The sequence below is a fragment of the Salvelinus fontinalis genome, chromosome 11, assembly GCF_029448725.1.
Source record: "Salvelinus fontinalis isolate EN_2023a chromosome 11, ASM2944872v1, whole genome shotgun sequence".
Classification (NCBI taxonomy): Eukaryota; Metazoa; Chordata; class Actinopteri; order Salmoniformes; family Salmonidae; genus Salvelinus; species Salvelinus fontinalis.
The window spans coordinates 25,324,707-25,343,489 of NC_074675.1; the positions used below are offsets into that span (position 1 = coordinate 25,324,707).

General features: G+C 44.6%; 1 protein-coding gene across 1 annotated transcript; it reads left to right on the top strand.

The window, feature by feature from the left end:
- The first annotated feature begins 297 nt into the window (after positions 1–297).
- Positions 298–18,698, top strand: LOC129865369 (nicotinamide phosphoribosyltransferase-like). The gene is made up of 11 exons (XM_055938112.1): positions 298–465; positions 3,988–4,144; positions 6,553–6,656; positions 8,145–8,273; positions 10,856–11,014; positions 12,620–12,756; positions 13,498–13,723; positions 14,229–14,348; positions 14,433–14,573; positions 16,531–16,665; positions 16,842–18,698. Exons 1-11 carry the CDS (start codon positions 412–414, stop codon positions 16,953–16,955), a joined length of 1,476 nt encoding a protein of 491 aa, XP_055794087.1. The 5' UTR covers positions 298–411; the 3' UTR covers positions 16,956–18,698.
- The last annotated feature ends 85 nt before the right edge of the window (positions 18,699–18,783 follow it).

Here is an 18,783-nt window from a genome sequence, read left to right on the forward strand (position 1 = left end):
TTATACTTTTACTTTTGATACTTAAGTATATTTGTTCAATTACATTTACTTTTGATACTTAAATATATTTAAAACCAAATACTTTTAGACTTTTACTCAAGTAGCATTTTACTGGTTGACTTTTACTTGAGTAACTTTCTATTAAGGTGTCGTTACTTTCACTCAAGTATGACTTTTGCGTAGTTTTTTCACCACTGAATTTGGGCAAACCATAAGCCTGCTTTGTGGCCTTGCCCCCTACACTACGTCATCGTCTGCGCTTGTGTGACGCGAGGCCCGCCTCCCTACCGCCCGCGTTATGCCCGCCCCCTCCGTCTCTTCACGGTCTCTTCCCCAGCGACGGAGCTAGGTTGAGTCCACTGCACGGAGTAATAATACTGACAACCGCGACTGACTGAAACCAAGGGGAAGATGGAGCACAGAGACCCTCATTTCAACATATTGTTAGCTACTGATTCTTATAAGGTGAGTGGGCGACACCGGTATGTTAGTGCGATTGTCTGCGTAGTCGTAGGTTCAGTGTGCATGTAATTCTATCAGCCAAGGTGGTTGCATCCTCCAAGGCCATCACGCTTGCCTTGGTGGCTGTCTGCGTCAGATCGTTAGGCCAAATGGGGAGGAGAGAGGAGCAGGTAGAAAACGTAGTACCACATTTTGCCTATTTTCATCCCGGATAATTGACGGAATTGCCACCAGCGAATCTACGGAGATGCTCACCTTTGCGCAGCTAGCTGCGCTTGCTAGGCAGGCAGCTAACGAATGAGCAGAGGATATATTGGCTAAATATGTGTTGTGAATGGGAACGCTATAGCAGCCAATTGAAAAGGCGGTAGCTAGTGCAAGCAAGCAATGAATGGAGCGGGTAATTTTTCTACCAAAACGTGGGAAGGCTAGCTTTTGCAAGAGACGTAGCTAACAGGCCAGCGTCTCTTGTGCTACTATCAATTTCCTTACTTTAGAAAAAGCAATGGCAGATCCTGAAACAAAAGCGAAACTTTGGTAAGCCTTTGGATACGCTCCAGGTCTTAGTGCAATCCGCTTTTGACCGTCGATGTTGTCGAAGACGGAGGTGGAATGTGTGCATTCAGTGCACATCAAATGAGAGATGCATGCTGAATGATTGACTGGGTTTTACATGTTATTTTCTTTGAATAATAATCAGCTGTCTGGTGATAGGTACACTTATAGACCTTGCAAGCAAAATTCTGTAGATATGACTGACTGCTTTTGTCAATTACAATACTACGAGAAATATATTAATTTCTTTGTGGCCCCGTGTCCTGTCATCCAAGCTGTCATATCAGCTGAATCTCTCACTCACGGGTCACAACACAATATTGCATAGGCTTATTTTATACAATTGTGGCACCACACTATTATATAAACATAGTGGAACTGCTATGGTTCCTCTTTACCAGAGGGACAAAAATAAAGGCTGCACAAAGTACATTAATCCTATTATTTTTGATGAGCCAGTGTCAACTGCCAATCATTCTCCCTCCTGGTCAGTGCTGTGATGATGCTGTTTTCTGGACTGGTGTGTGTGTAAGGTGGCATTAAACACTTCAGTCCTTTTGGCCTCAGTGTTATACAGTGACTGGTCGGCGTTGCTAGGATAGAGAGAGAGAGGGAGGGAAACTAAAGGCAGGGCACAGGCTACTCTGACTTATACAACATAACATGATGGAGGCTAATAAAGGGGTAATAAAGTAGGCCCTAAAGTCCCTAACCGCTGTCCTAAAACCATGGAGGAATATTGGATTATCAGAGTGTTCTGTCTTTGCCATGCAACGCTTACACAAACTGTTGTTTCACAACCCCCGGTCTGGTAAATTACCCCCCAAAATGGACATTTGTGAACAGAACGGAGTCAAAACGGCTCCAAACATCAGCTTTAATCTTGGTCAATTGTGCTTCATGAAAATATTTGATTTAGTCTTTCTCTCTGCTGTTGAGGCCCTAGATTCAGAATTTAGAATAACATATCCTGTTGATTATTGTTGTCGTGTGTGTGCATTCAGACTGAGCTGGTCGGCTCCATCCATCCATCCAGCAGCCAGTGACACTCGTGTCTCATCACACGCAGGGGGCTCGTCTCTCTGTCAGAGCGGAGGTCATAGTGGACAGATTCCCAGACCAGCGCTGATCTATGTAGGCGCAGTTCTAGGATCGGCTAACCCATGGAGGGGGGATGCAAAACGGACTTTTGGTTCATTGGTTCTGTTACTGGTTAGTTCATGAGATCTTGGGGGGGGGGGCTAGTGAAGGACGGGACAGGGGGGCTAGTGAAGGACGGGACAGCATTGGTTAATAACCTAGGCCGAGTGACCTGTCGCGTAGGTTACGTCATTGTATGTGCAAGGCCAGTGTAGCCCAGAGGAAGGACGGGGCGAGGGTCAGAAGTAACACAGTTTTACAGTTGACTGAATTCCCGGGAAAGTGAGAGAGAGATGAACGTATGTGTGAGTGCCCAGAGGCAAGGACACGGCACTGTGCCAGACAGATATGCCGCTGTAGAGAGGCCAGTGTAATTATATGTACATAGTAGTCGTGGCTAATCAATAAAAGCATCGGCGGCAGATTTGCTCATTACTCTGTGTTTGCGTTATTTACTGTTCCATCTGCTCCCCACAGCCTGTCTCTCTGTCCCTCTCTTCTTTTTTTAAAACTGCCCCCAATGTGCCCATCCTCTCTTTCTGTTCCACTTCTCTACACATACCTGGGTGTCCCAGGTGCACCTAGAGAGAGTGAGCTGGGGGGGGGGGGGGGTGACGTAGCAGAAAGCACTTGGTATCCCTCCATATGACACTAATGCACTACATTTCACCAGAGCCAACCTTTGACCAATAGTGGGTCATTTGAGATAGAGATTGTTGTTAGTACTTCCTCTAGCCTAACTCTGAGAGGAGTTGACTTGATCACGAATACATCATATCAGTCCATCACTTCAGTGAAATCTGGTCGGCTCAGTAGGCTTAGAGCCCTAGACACCTCTGTGTGGGTGTGCAACAGAAACAGGCAGCAGATTGCATCGAAATGACTAATGAAGATCACGTTAGTAAATTGTCAGATGACAACCCTTTGGGAGGAGGTGGTCCTGTAATTGGATAGCGGATGGGAGCAATCATCCCTGTATCTGTCTCCTGTCCATCTGTCCTGTGTAGTACAGACGGACAGACAGACAGACTGGTCACTCAGTCTTATCATGGTCCAGCAGGCTGATATCTAGCAGCTGAAAGTTGAGTGAGAGAACTTCCCCCTCAGTAAAGGGTCACGCTTTGGAGTGTTTATGTGGGAACAAATAGCAGCATAACCTTTCTTATGTTCGACAGCCATTTGCTTTCTCTGTGCAACCTGTTAGACTACATCTTCCTGTTGCTGCATAGGAAAAGCCTGTGACGCTGCGACCAGCAACCTCCGGTTGTGAAAATGATAGTAAAACACTGCCAAGAGAATGTCATATCTACATCACTTCTCTGGAAGGACACCTGAGGGCAACTAACTATACAATCGGGAGCTGTGTCATTGTATCCTTGTAGTGAGGCTATTTAAACTGTTATTAAAGATGCACGGTCGAGCGTTTGTCTAATTTCAGCCAGTCATTTTGAAAGTAGTGCTCACGCGCAGTAAGTGGTCCCCGAAAAATGCGTACCACGTCACAGATGTGCAGATTCCTGTATGTGCACCACGTCGTCGCTCTCGCTCTCTATCTCCGCTGTGTCCACTGGGCCGCTGGGCCCGCCCTGCAACCTCATTGGATAACGCTGGGCAGGCCTTTTTCTTAGCTGAAGTTCATTGGCTGAGACTGGAATTACTAGGCTGGCGCACGTGGGGGGAAATGTCACACATTGGCACATCCAGCCCAAAGCGGGAGGTTTAAAAAAATAAATACTAGTCACCAAAGTACCTTTCATCCTCTAACTGTCATTTTATAGCCTGAAGTTCTGATGTATTTAATCCATGTTGTCTCCTCCGTCTTTGATCCAGGTGACACACTACAAGCAGTACCCTCCCAACACCAGTAAAGTGTACTCCTACTTCGAGTGCCGCGAGAAGAGAGCTGACCCGACCAAGAACAGAAAAGTCAAGTATGAGACAACGGTCTTCTACGGCCTGCAGTACATCACCAACAAATACTTAAAAGGTAAGGATTGTATTGATGTCCTCATAATGCAGAATATGACATCCAAGCCTATATACATAGCTCTTCTATGAGTTAACATTCTCTACTACTAGGCCTTGCTACGAGTCTGCAGAGTTGAAGTGAACTGAGTGATCCTTCCTGTCTCGGCCAGCAGGAGAATCACTGTCATGCGATCAAGGCTAGCATATAGTTGAATAGGTGCTCAGATGAATTCTACAGCGTGGACTGGCAGCATCTGAGGATCTGTAGCATCTAGACTGAGCAGGGGAGAATCTCAGTTGCATTTCCTTGATTCCTCGCGTCCTCTCTCCACGCCTCCTCAAAACCCACTGAATGAGAAGTTCAGAGGTCTCTTCCCAGGATCACCTTCCAATACTTTGAAAAGCAATCCTTCCTTTCTGCCTCACTTGGTATTTATGATAGACCAGTCCTCTCGCTGTCAAGATCTGACCTGAAGTGTGTGTGTTTGTCTGTATTCTCCTTCTGGAAACTTCTGGTCCTCACAAGGATAGTAAAACCAAACACACACACACACACAACAAAAAATGCTATTTTTGGCTAGGTTACGGTTACAATTAAGGTTAGGTTTGGTGTTAAGTTTAGGATAAGGGTTAGGGAAAATAGGATTTTGAATGGGAATCAATTGTTTGGTCCCTACAAGGATTCAATGAGCTCTAAAACTATTGGGATAGTGACACATTTGTTGTTGTGTTGGCTCTGTACTCCAGTACTCTGGATTTGAAATGATACAATGAAATTACAGCACTGTTTGTACATAGTCCCCCCATTTTAGGGGACCAAAGGTATTGGGACAAATTCACTTATGTGTATCAAAGTAGTCAAAAGTTTAGTATTTGGTCCCATATTCCGAGCACGCAATGAAATAAATGAAATTAAGTCTGTATTTAACTACATTAAGTGGTCAACTAAAACTCAGCAAAAAAATCTTTACCCAGATATACCCTATATAAAAGCGTGAAAATTCAGTCCGAGTTTCTTTTTCATACTTCTTGACATTTAATTAACGCTTGTGACTCTAAAAACGTGTTGGATGCATTTGCTGTTTGTTTTGGTTGTGTTTTAGATCATTTTGTGCCCAATAGAAATGAATGGTAAATACTGTATTGTGTCATTTACAATAAATATGGCTCCAAAATGACACTACATTATTTACCATACATTTCTATTGGGCACAACATCTGAAACACAACCAAAACAAACAGCAAATGCATCCAAGAAGGTTGTAGAGTCGCAAGCTTGATGTCATCATTGTGTGCTAGGGATATTGGACCAAATACTACACTTTTGATTACTTTTATACGATGGAATTTGAGAAGGAGTCGTGGAGAGAGGACGCAAGGAATCAAGGAAATGCAACTGAGATTCTCCCCAGGATCACGTTCCAATACGGTTAAAAGGAATCCTTCCTTTTGATTGATCGAACGTCAGTGGTTAGGATTTCACTATCCAGTAATGTCCGGTCAGGGATTACTCCATGGTAGGAAGTAGGGAAAGAGGACGCCTTTTATTTCCACTGTATTTGAACAGGGCCTAGACTACAGCTCCTCCTCTGGCCATCAGTTATTGTAAAGGCAGCTGAGAGGTTTAGCTAGATGTCGTACCTTGGGCAGCCTTGGCCTAGACACTGATCTAAGATCCGTTTCTCACTCCATACCCTAATGGTGCCCGCCCTAAGGTTAACGTTTTGTAGAAGGTTAAGCTGATCCTAGGTCTGTTTTGTTCTTCCACACAGCATTAGAGAATGGAACTCAAAGTGATTTCACGGCGAGGCAGGGAGAGGTGCTGTAGAGAGCTTCAGGACTAGCGTGGACCGGAGACAAAGGAACATCTGCTCTTTGAGCCCCAGCAACACAAAGGGCAGCTGCAACTTGGGGCTACTAGCATTAATTCACTACAATGATACAGAGTTCTACTCGCAAGAAGTAGCCTTGGAATAACATTTTCTTAATTTAAGTTTTTATTTGTACTCAAATAACCTTTTGAAAATACCAGCCGTGTTACTTTATTGCAACAGGAGGTCATATCAACCACACACTGTTTTGTGTGTAACTGTTAAGGTGTGATGGTGTGTGAGTATGTGTTTTTGCGTGCGTGTAGCTGTATACATTGTGTGTGTGTGTGTGTCTCTAGCCTGTAGCATGTCCTGCAGCAGGACAAAGCCGCTCTGTAAGAGGGAGAGAGAAGCTCCTAATTTAATAGCACATGGATGGACTAGAGTTTGGGATTCCAATGCTTCTCTCTCTCCTCCTCCTCTCTCTCCTCCCCCTTCTCTCCCTCTTTTGCTCTCACAAACTGTCATATCTCTCTCTATCCTATACACCACGTGTTCACTGATGCTTCAACTATTTTAATCTCTTTCTTCCCCCCCCCCCCCCCCCCCCCCCCAGGGAAGGTGGTGACTCCAGAGAAGATCCAGGAAGCGAAGGAGGTGTACAGGGAACACTTCCAGGATGACGTCTTCAACGAGAAGGGCTGGAACTACATACTGGAGGTACACATTCACGTTTGTTTTCCTACAGTGAGCTCCAAAAGAATTGGGACAGGTTTGCCTCTGTACTCCAGCACTTTGGATTTCAAATTATACAATGACTATGAGATTAAAGTGCCGCCTGTCAGCTTTAATTTGAGGGTATTTTCAGTCATATCGGGTGAACCGTTCAGAAATGGCAGCACTTATTCGTCATAGTCCCCCTATTTTAGGGGACCAAAAGTATTGGGACAAATTCACTTATGTGTATTAAAGTAGTCAAAAGTGTAGTATTTGGTCCCATATTCCTAGCACGCGATGATGACATCAAGCTTGTGACTCTACAACCTTGTTGGATGCATTTGCTGTTTGTTTTGGTTGTGTTTCTGATCTTTTTTGTGCCCAATAGAAATGAATGGTAAATAATGTATTGTGTCATTTTGGAGTCATCTTTCCCTCGATCCTGACTAGACTCCCTGCCGCTGAAAGAATTCCCGGCATGCTAGGAATATGGGACCAAATACAACATTTTGACTACTTTAATACAATTGTTTAGGGGGACTATGTACAAAAAGTGATGTAATTTCATTGTCTCAAATCCAAGGTACTGGAGTACATAGCCAAAGCAACAAAAATGTGTCACTCTCCCAATACTTTTGGAGCTCATTGTATCCTTGACCAAACAATTGATTTCCATTAAAAAACGTATTTTCATTAACACCAAACCCCTACATCTAACCCTAATTGTTTTTTTTTTTACTTAACCTTTTATTTAACTAGGCAAGTCAGTTAAGAACATATTCTTATTTACAATGACGGCCTACCGGGGAACAATGGGTTAACTGCCTTGTTCAGGGGCAGAACGACAGATTTTTACCTCGTCAGCTCGGGGATTCGATCCAGCAACCTTTTGGTTACTGGCCCAACGCTCTAACCACTAAGCTACCTGCCGCCCCAAACCCCAACCTAGCCTAAAATAGCCCTTTTACGTGTGTGTTTTTTTGTCTGAATTTTCCTCGTTTTACTATCCTTGTGAGGACTTCTGGTCTCCACGAGGATAGTAAAAGCACACACCCACAAACAGGTCTCAGGTCAGATATTCACAGCGAGAGGACTGAGGGAGAGGCCATAGAGATCACATTAGATGTTTCTCTGACAACTCTGACATCACTACCTAGTGGTAGACCTTGTTCCCAATTAGGCCTACACCATGTGTACAAGGCTCCCCTATGAGTACCAGATGTTGAAAATAGGTATTTTTGGTGGAAAATACATCTTTCAATCTATTTTGCTCACCTGGGTTACTAGTGCTGATCAGAGTCACTTTAATTTGATTAGTGTCCTATCACTATTTTTTTTCCCCCATATAGAATTTGAAGATACTTGAAACATACTTTTATTTTACTAATATGATAATGAAAATGGATCAGACTTTGAGGCTTTAGGGTGAATGTTGTGTGTTGTGTGTCTGCAATGGCTGCTGTAAAGGTTGTGTGTGTGTGTGTATTGCAGAAGTATGACGGCCACCTACCCATAGAGATCAAGGCGGTGCCGGAGGGAAGTGTGATCCCACGGGGTAACGTCCTCTTCACCGTGGAGAGCACCGACCCAGAATGCTACTGGCTCACCAACTGGGTGGAGGTGAGTGTCAGTGGGGGCTCAGGGGGGGCGGCAGCAGGTAGGTTAGGTCTCCATCAATGTGACTGGATTGGGTCCTTCCTGTCTGTTCCAAATGAATCCTTAGAGTCAGTGTGGCTGTCTGATCTAAAATAAATTGTAATATTTATTTAACTTCACTCCTCACTGACCAAGGCCCTGCCCCTAGAGCACACCACACAACATTGCCACAGTGACTCTGCACTTTTTAATTAACTTATGATGAGAGCCATCAGTCTCTCTATCTGTAAACCTCTTCCTCACGTATCCTGCCTCTGTCTGTCTAGCCTCGACTGTTACTAGTTAGCTTCCCTGACTAGGATGGTTTCTATGGGTGCTGCATTACAAATGGCACCCTATTCCCTATATAGAGCACTACTTTGACCAGAACCCTGAGAATAGGGTGCCGTTTGAGCTAGGGGAGCTAAGCCCCGTCTCCACCTCTCTGTAGCCACTCTGTGCAGAATCACTGATTTACAAATCACCTTGCCTCCTGGATGACTACTCATTTTGCAATCAAGATCAGTGAATCTGTGCGGTGTCTTTCTCACGCCGATCTCCGTGAACGTGCAGAGTAGTTCCACTGAAGAGCAGACCGTAGACTCGCTGGTCTGACACCGCCACGTGATCATATTAACACTGGTCACCAACCGGTCGATCGCCAAACATTTCTGTAGAAAAGCCAACGATAAAGCCTTGCGCTCCTTTAAAAAAAATTTTTTTTTGTCTTGCACTGTTGGTGGTAGGTGCACTTGATTCAGAAGGGTAAGTGAAGTGTTCCCATTTTGAACTATTTAATTTGTCTAAAGAGAGAGCTAAATCAAGTGCGCGCCTACTGCGCTGGCCAATTGCATAGCTCAAACCACTGCCTAGTACAACTTCCACGGCCCCACGGAAAAGTTTGAAACTAGCCTATATGAGATTTACTACGTTTTAACACCATGTCCAGAGAGAGACTCTCAAAGAATACAGCAAAGAGATGCTGTTTTTATGAGTAAGTTCATGTTTAAGTTTTCATTCAGCACTGTTTTTATTCAACAATTTTACACAACATATGATGCACTTCTTCTTGGTTCCACACACGCTACAACCAGCAATGCAGCTGCAATGAATGAGTAGCCAAGTATATCGATAGGCCTGTGTTTTTATTATTGGCAACTCATCGTGTCTATTTTAATATCATGGAATGTTATTTCACTAACTCTGGTCATAAGAACAGCATGAGTGTGTGCATGAATAATGCGGTGCGACTAGAGTTTTGCCATCAGGTGGAAGCCGGTGTCCCCTCTCTCTGGTCAGTCTCACCGGAGGGAGGGAGTAGAGACCGTGAGAGGTGGAACCTCTGCTGCTCCCTCCCGCCACTGAAACTGACCATCAGATGCAGGTACCATCAGTCCAGTAAAATAAAAATGCGAATTTTTTAACTTTATGCTCAGCTGTACCTCGCAAGTTAATAGTGCATAGATATAAAAAAAATTACAAAATTAAGTCATATTTTTGTGTTTCTGAGCGGTAGATCTCGGCTTGCTTTTGGACTCAAAGGTTGGCTCTATTATATAGCATATTATGGTTTGGCTCTGGAAGTGTGTGGCTCTGTTATCCCCATCCACACTACGGTGCTCAATGGCGCCCTCCTCAGTCTCCACCTGTCATTACTGCTGTAGATCACCTCAGCATCACTGCATGCCAGTCATATAGTAGGCCTGTATGGCTTCAGTTCCTTAAAGATAATTCATTTGTTTCTAGATTATGATGATCATTTTCACATTTTGAGTTGTAGTTGTTGGAGCTGTGGCTGGCAACACCTTGTGGTAGCGTGTGAGAGGTCAGGTAACCCTGCAAGGTGTTTCTGACCATGTGGACCGTACAGATGACCCTGCATACACACACACACACACACACACACACGTACACACACTCTCACGTACATGCACACTACACAGCTCCTAGAGGGAGAAATATGACTAAACACACACTCGGACATGGCGTGATAATATTGACTCGCCCGTTCAACGATGACTGGACTGAGACAAAGACCCAGGCATCTCTAGCTGCCAGCGGGCCACGGCTAAGTAACTCTGTCCTGGGCTTGCCATGTGAGGAATCACCCTATCGAACCCTGTGTTGACATGACCTGTCCCTTTGCCAGGGAATGTGGATCTAGCCCCTGAGCCTCCCAAACAGGCCACTTCCTCTTCCACATAGCAGGATAAAGGGTCTGTCAAGAGGGTTGGTTTTGGGTTCATGTTCCAGCTCACTACACTGTGATGGGGTGACTGGAGGGTGTGGATGGGGCTGTGGTGGGGTCAGAGGGATTTTTTGGGGTTCATGGACAGGCGCACTACGGTTCAAGGAAGATGGAGGAGAGAGCGGGCGGAGCGGGATCAGGAATGAATGAGGGGGGAGGGAGGGAGGGAGAGAGAGAGATGGATGGAGGGATAGGAGAGGGAGGTAAGATTGGTGGAGGGAGAGGGAGACGCTTCGAAAATTGTGCTTCGAAAGCTCCAGGCTTGGGCCCATTCTAGCATGGCAATCTACTAACCCCCTCCCCTCTTCCTCCTCTCCAGACCATCCTTGTCCAGGTCTGGTACCCCATCACCGTGGCGACCAACTCCAGGGAGCAGAAGAAGATTCTGGCCAAGTACCTGCTGGAGACCTCTGGCAACCTGGACAAGCTGGAGTACAAGCTGCACGACTTCGGCTACAGGGGAGTTTCCTCACAAGAGGTAGAGGAAGTGTGTGTGTGTGGGTGGAGGGGGTGTTATATGCAGTGCATTCGTAAAGTATTCAGACCCCTTGACTTTTTACATATTCTGTTACGTTACAGCCTTGTTCTAAAATCTACACACAATACCCCATAACGACAAAGAGAAAACAGGTTTTCAGAATTGTTTGCAAACCCTGTGCTATGAGACACTCAATTGAGCTCAGGTGCATCCTGTTTCCATTGATCATCCTTGAGGTGTTTCTACAACTTGATTGGAGTCCACCTGTGGTAAATTCAATTGATTTGACATCATTTGGAAAGGCACACAGCTGTCTATATAAGGCCCCACAGTTGACAGTGCATGTCAGGGCAAAAACCAAGCCATGAGGTCGAAGGAATTGTCCGTAGTACTCCGAGACAGGATTGTGTTGAGGCACAGATCTGGGGAAGGATACCAAAACATTTCTGCAGCATTGAAGGTCCCCAAGAACACAGTGGCCTCCATCATTCTTAAATGGAATACATTTGGAACCACCAAGACTCTTCCTAGAGCTGGCCGCCCCCGGGCAAACTGAGCAATCGGGGGAGAAGGGCCTTGCTCAGGGAGGTGACAAAGACCTCGATGGTCACTGTGACAGAGCTCCAGAGTTCCTCTGTGGAGATGGGAGAACCTTCCAGAAGCACAATCATCTCTGCAGCACTCCACCAATCAGGCCTTTATGGTAGAGTGGCCAGACGGAAGCCACTCCTCAGTAAAAGGCACAGGACCGCCCGCTTGGAGTTTGCCAAAAGGCTCCTAAAGGACTCTGACCATGAGAAACAAAATTCTCTGGTCTGATGAAACCAAGATTGAACTCATTGTCCTGAATGCCAAGCGTCACATCTGGAGGAAATCTGACACCATCTCTACGGTGAAGCATGGTGCTGGCAGCATCATGCCTGTCGGGAATTCTTTCAGCGGCAGGGAGTCTAGTCAGGATCGAGGGAAAGATGAACGCAGCAAAGTACAGCGAGATCCTTGATGAAAACCTGCTCCAGAGCACTCAGGACCTCAGACTTGGGCTAAGGTTTACCTTTCAACAGGACGACGACCCTAAGCACACAGCCAAGACAATGCAGGAGTGGCTTCGGGACAAGTCTCTGAATGTCCTTGAGTGGCCCAGCCAGAGCCCGGACTTGAACCCGATCAAACATCTTTGGAGAGACCTGAAAATAGCTGTGCAGCGATGCTCCCCATCCAACCTGACAGAGCTTGAGAGGATCTGCAGAGAAGAATGGGAGAAACTCCCCAAATCCAGGTGTGCCAAGTTTATAGTGTCATACCCAAGAAGACTCAAGGCTGTAACCTCTGCCAAAGGTGCTTCAACAAAGTACTGAGTAAATGGTCTGAATAATTATGTAAATGTGATTTTTCTGTTTTTTTAATCCTGTTTTTGCTTTAACATTATGGGTTATTGTGTGTAGATTGAGTTGAAAATTATATATAAATATATATTTTTTTGTTGATAAGGCTGTAACGTAACAAAGTGGGAAAAGTCAAAGGGTCTGAATACTTTCCGAATGCGCTGTAGGTGTGTGTGTGTGTGTGTGACATTTGACTCACCATCTCTCTTCCCCATTTCAGACGGCAGGTATCGGAGCCTCTGCCCACCTGGTGAACTTTAAGGGCACAGACACAGTGGCTGGCATCGGCGTGATTAAGAAGTACTACGGCACCAAAGACCCTGTGCCTGGCTTCTCTGTGCCCGCCGCGGAACACAGGTAATAACGTCAGGACACACAGTTAACACGCTAACATCTCTTTCTTGGTACCGAATCAATCAAATTACACTTGTATAGGCCTTCTCAGCCCCAGATAGCAAGCAGGAGGGGATGGCTTTGATATCCAAATATCAAATGCTATGCTTGTATAGGCCATTGATAACAGTACACACACACACAGGAGATCAGGAGATGTACAGTACATCTCTAGCTGAGTTGGTTGTACCACTGCTCCACTGCACCATTCATTGGCCCCGTTGGTTTCTGGGAGTTCGGTTCCAGAGGCCCTGGCCTGGTCACTGTGGTTACGGAATCACGACGGTCCGTTTTAGTTTCATCTTCCAGAGACAGTCACACTCTTCTCCATATGATACACACAGTACTCTACCATCCCCCTCACTCTCTGGGTTCTCCAAGGTGGTAGATAGCAATGCATTTGGAGATACGCCCCTCATTTCTTTGCTAATAGATTTGATAGCGTTAAATAAAGATCAAATAGTAATTGAGGCAAGCGTAATGCACGGATGGATTCAGAAAGAAACTAAAAGGACATAGCTAGCTAGCTACAGTTCACTGTTGTTGACATGAGCTCCTGGAAGTTCAGTTTCTGCAAAGTGTTGATAAGGATGCCCTCTAGTGGTGGCACTGCAGCTCCACGTGGAAGAGTTCATAGGGAGAGGGATATGTTTTGTTGTCTTTAGTAAATCTGATCTCTTTTGTATTCTCCCTCTTTCTCGCCAGCACAATCACAGCGTGGGGCAAGGACCACGAGCGAGATGCCTTTGAGCACATCGTGAGGCAGTTTCCCAACGTGCCCGTGTCTATCGTCAGTGACAGCTATGACATCTACAACGCCTGTGAGAAGATCTGGGGAGAAGACCTGAGGAGCCTCATTGAGTCCCGCAGCGCTGACGCCCCACTGGTGGTCCGTCCCGACTCAGGGAACCCCCTGGATACCGTACTGAAGGTAACACTAGGCCTAGATCGACCCTAACTCGCCCCTAAGTCAACCCCCTTAAGCCCCTCGTCGTCCGCCCGACTTGGGGAAGCCTGTGGATAACGTACTGAAGGTAGGTCCCAATCAGGTCCTCTGAGAAAGTACTAACGCAATACTGAATATTATTGGCCAGATCCTAAGTTGAGAAAGATGCACACGAATTCAACGTCCATGTTAATCTGCCATTTGATACAACTAAAATAATAATCCGATATGCCGTTTAAGCAGACGCTTTTGTAGTCAGGCGGTCCCAGGAGTCGAACCCACTATCTTAGCGTTGCGAGTACCATGCGCTACCAACTGAGTTACGGGGGGGGGGTTGCATGATTTGGGTGATATTTTGAGCTATGACCGGACTTCTGTAGTTGAGATTGAGCCATATGGAAGCCCTCTCAGTCGGTGCTGTATGTTCCTCGCATACAGATTTAGCATTCTTGTTTAAAAAAAAAAAAAAAAACGTACTTCCTCCACTCAGGTGCTGGAGATCCTGGGGAAGAAGTTTATCCCTACGGAGAACGCCAAAGGCTACAAAGTTCTGCCGCCCTATATCAGAGTTATACAGGGGGACGGAGTGGACATCAACACCCTGCAAGAGGTACATGCACACACACACACACACACACGGACACACAAACACACACACAGTCAGTATTAACAGTGCATGTGTCTGTGTGTGTAGATCGTGGAGGGGATGAAGCAGCATCGGTGGAGCATTGAGAACATCGCCTTTGGCTCTGGAGGGGCTCTGCTGCAGAAACTGACCAGGGATCTGCTCAACTGCTCCTTTAAATGCAGCTACGTGGTCACCAACGGCCTGGGGGTGAGCAGAGCATTACACGCATGCACACACACCATCACACACACACACACACATGGATACTGTATGCTATATTACAGTGGGGTCTTAAATTGACACTTTTGATAAAGATGACCAGAAATGACTGTAAAACCAATCATTCAAATACTGAGCTAAATTGTATGCTAGAAAAATTGGGAAATTATTTTATGCTAATACAATTGCTCAGAGAAAGAGATTTTGTTTAACTAGTCATATTTTTTTTTCTCGAAGGTAGGGGTCAAAGTGATTGACACCCTGTTTTCAATACCTCACCTTGCGAGAATAACGGCACTGAAAACACATTGGGGAGGGATCTTAGACCATTCCTCTATACAGAACATTCATGTGTTGAAAATCCCAAATTGTTTGCGTAGTCAACTTACACACAGCTCTGACACACACAGACATGCCACCAGGGGTCTTTTCATAGTCCCCAGATCCAGAACAAATTCAAGAAATTGTACAGTATTATAGAGCCCTTATTGCATGGAACTTCCTTCCATCTCATGTTGCTCAAATAAACAGCAAGCCTGGTTTCCAAAAACAGATAAAGCAACACAACAACTCTCCCCTATTTGACCTAGATAGTTTGTGTGTGCGTTGATATGTAGGCTACGTGTGCCTTTAAAAAAAATTATGTCGTTCTGTCCTTGAGCTGTTCTTGTCTAATGATGTTCTGTATTATGTCATTCTGTATTATGTTTTGTGTGGACCCCAGGAAGAGTAGCTGCTGCTTTTGTAACAGCTAATGGGGATCCTAATAAAATACCAAATCCTTCCAGATCCTTGATATCCATCGTCTGCGCTTATAGACTACCCTTTTTCAATTCAAACCACAGGTTTTCAATGGGTCCTGAGACTGAGTTGGCCATTGCGACATGTTGATTAACAATTCCTTTGAGGGTTTTGGTGTGTGCTTGGAGTTCTTGTTTTGCTGGAAGATCCACTTGCTGCCAAGTTTCAGCCACCTGGCAGAGGCGACCAGGTTTTTGGCAAAACAATATCCTGGTAGTTCATGATGCCGTTGACCGTAACAACCCCAGGACCAGTGGAAGCAATATAGCCCTATAACATTAGAGATCCACTACCATATTTTACAATGGGTTTCTTTTCTGCTCATGCGTTCTCATTTCAACACCAAAACCCACCACTGGTGGGCGTGGCCAAAGAGCTCTAATTTCATGTCATCTGACCAAAGCACCAATCCACATGACAATGCAGGTTTAGCAAACTTCAGGCGTTTACATTGGTTGGATGAGAACCATCCGGTAGGTGGATACACATCCTGCTAAAAGTGCAAGCACGTATTTGTTTATTATAATTCAGTTAATTGTTACATTTTAATTCAGGCTTTTGTTCATTTAGACCATACGCAGGTCATATACATTTAAACCTGTGCGGCTGGTAAAAGTTTGAGTATACCCTACAAAATAAATGAATGCTAATTTTGCAGCCTATTCGATTCCAGGAGTTGTTTATATAAGTTTCAATTAAACTATTTGATTATCGAAACAATATTGAATGTATGTCAGCTATAGGCTTTCATTGGGTAAGAAGGCTAATTAGAATATTTTTCCCCCTTTTTTCCCCCTAAGCAATTTCAGTCGCATTGTGAAAATAAGAAGATATCGTTCTTATTTTCCTTTTTATCCAAATGTTGAATAGACATGCAGACAAACCAATCCATACAGGAACGGGGAATAGCCTATACTACTCTGGAGTCATAAAAACAATTAAATACATTATTATTTGTCGGGTTGCGGAGAAAAATCTGTCCTGATGGCAGGTATCGGGTGGGGCTCGGAATTGACGTGGCTGGCGAGGGCGGGTGCATCTCCCCAAAAAAAACTGGCCCATGCAGGACTCTTAACACAGACACACATCCATGCCTACCTTCACTGGAAGGAGAAGTGTAACTGTTTTTAATATTTGGTGTCAGGTGAATGTGTTCAAGGACCCGGTGGCAGACCCTAACAAAAGGTCAAAGAAAGGTCGTCTGTCTCTGCACCGGACAGCGAGCGGGGACTTTGTCACTCTGGAGGAGGGCAAGGGAGACCTGGAGGAGTACGGCGTGGTGAGCTGAGTTCACGTATCATACTCCCACATCAATGCATTCCAATAGCCTTTGTAAATAACTGTTGTTTTAGTTACTGAGGTTTGTCACGTGACCTTTTTTTTTATTGAGGTTAGTCAATTAGCCACTTCACTGATGGTCATTTGTTATTTTCCCTCTCGTCTCCCTCCCTCCAGGACCTGTTACACACAGTGTTTCAGAATGGGAAAATTGTCAAGACGTACACGTTCGATGACGTCAGAGACAATGCCAAGATAACGGACAGTGACCTCAAGGAGCTCCTCCACTGAGGGGCCACTGACCCCTGAACCTCTGACCTCCATCACCCCACCGGAGGCGGCACACTGCTAATGACGCCCCCCCCCTCCCCCCCTTCCCTCAAACCCCACCCTCCCGAGAAGCACTGTCCTCAACTGGAGAGGAGACACACACACACACACACACGTCCAAACCTACACCTGAGTGAAGGCCAAGGGATAGAGAGAGTAGTGAGTGAGTGAGGGAGAGCAAGTGGAGTGAGTGAAACAAGTAAGTGATAAAGATAAAGGGAGTTGAGTGAGATGGAGATAGAAGGAACACGTTCACACTGACTGTACCCTGTGTTGTGTGTACAGAGCTGTTTAAAGTCATTCACAATCTACTTAGTTAGCGTTGTCTTTTAGTGGTGGATGGAACGATATCGTGGTATATAAATCATTTAAACTGCGGTTACGTTACAGTGTTTATATGACCAAGTGTCGCTATAAGTTGATCACAGGAAAGGAGATACTGTTTCTACTGTGTTCATGAAAGTTCCCGAACTTTGTGTGGTTCTAGAACTGAGAGGTATATGTTTAATGTTCCCGAGTGGATGTTTGTGTGTGTGTGTGTGCGTGCTGACAGTTTCTTCCTTTTTAAAGGAACGTTGTATTCCTTTATGCAAATGAATTTGCTTATCAGGGGAACACATACTCTACCTTTTAAGTTGTTGGCCTTTTTATTTTTTTATTTTATTTTATTTTAAATAAGTTTTCCCCTCGATCTTTAGAAGACACTACCCACACATGAGCAAGTCGCCATGTAGAAGCCAACTAATCATGTTGCTTAAACACTGTCTACAGAACTGCACGACACAGTCTGTATGTCTGAAATGGCACCCTACTCCCTTTACCAGTAAAAAGTATTGCACTGATTAGGGTGTCATTTTGGACTCGCACACAGAGTCAAATCTCTCTCTTTGTGGCACCTTTTATTTGTGTAAAAGTACAAATATTTGTTCCACATACATTTTCCTTTGCTTTAGAGAACAGTAAGGCATTTGTCGCTGGTATTGAATTATGGGGAATTTTTCCGTAGAGCTTGATTTGACTTTTGTGATACCATTGTGGTTGGTTCTTACCTTCAGAAATCATTTATTTTTTATGACAAAGGTAAATATTGGCAGATTATTTGCAGTAAATCTTCATATTTATAAGGATGTGGCCAAACTGTCTTCTCACGTGTATATAACAACTGCATTATACTGCGGGAGGGCAAGGTAGGGAGAAATAGTGGATTTTCTTCTTTTTTTTGTCTAATTCCCATTTTCTACCAATACAGAATCCTCCACACTGCTTGTTTGTTGTATGGCAGGTGTTATGTCAGCTTTTAGCAAATGTTTGTTTGTGTGTAGAGTAGTGTTAAAAAATTCTGGTAATTTTCCCAGAAACCCCGATTGAAAGATTCCGGGAATCAGGAGGGAATACGCACGGAATCCAGAACCCTCCAACCAGGATTTCTTTATTACCGAAATTTTACAATCCTGGTATAGTCTTGTATGAATGCTGTTTTGAAAATACTACTTGTGAATTATATTTTTGTTTTATTATATGTTGGTTGTCCCAAATTGTTTCCCAAAACTGAACATATCTGATATTTTAAACTAACATTACTGTTGCAATGTCTACATATTAGAAACAACATCCTGTCAATTTGAAATGTTTGATTTAATGATTTAAATTGCTTTGGTTTTTTGGTGTAGTTGGAGAATTAAATAATTACAACTTATGTGTGAATCTTTGGATAAAAAATGAATTTATTGTGTTCTGTTCTCTATTTATTGGCGGGGCCCCTCATGATTGAGTTCCATAGACATCATAT

What these genes read in the sequence shown, in the direction of transcription:
- LOC129865369 (XM_055938112.1), top strand. Translation starts at nt 412, where the DNA reads ATGGAGCACAGAGACCCTCATTTCAACATATTGTTAGCTACTGATTCT. An exon ending in TAGCTACTGATTCTTATAAG is followed by an intron (nt 466 to 3,987) that starts GTGAGTGGGCGA and finishes TCTTTGATCCAG; the next exon opens with GTGACACACTACAAGCAGTA. An exon ending in GTGCCCGCCGCGGAACACAG is followed by an intron (nt 12,757 to 13,497) that starts GTAATAACGTCA and finishes CTTTCTCGCCAG; the next exon opens with CACAATCACAGCGTGGGGCA.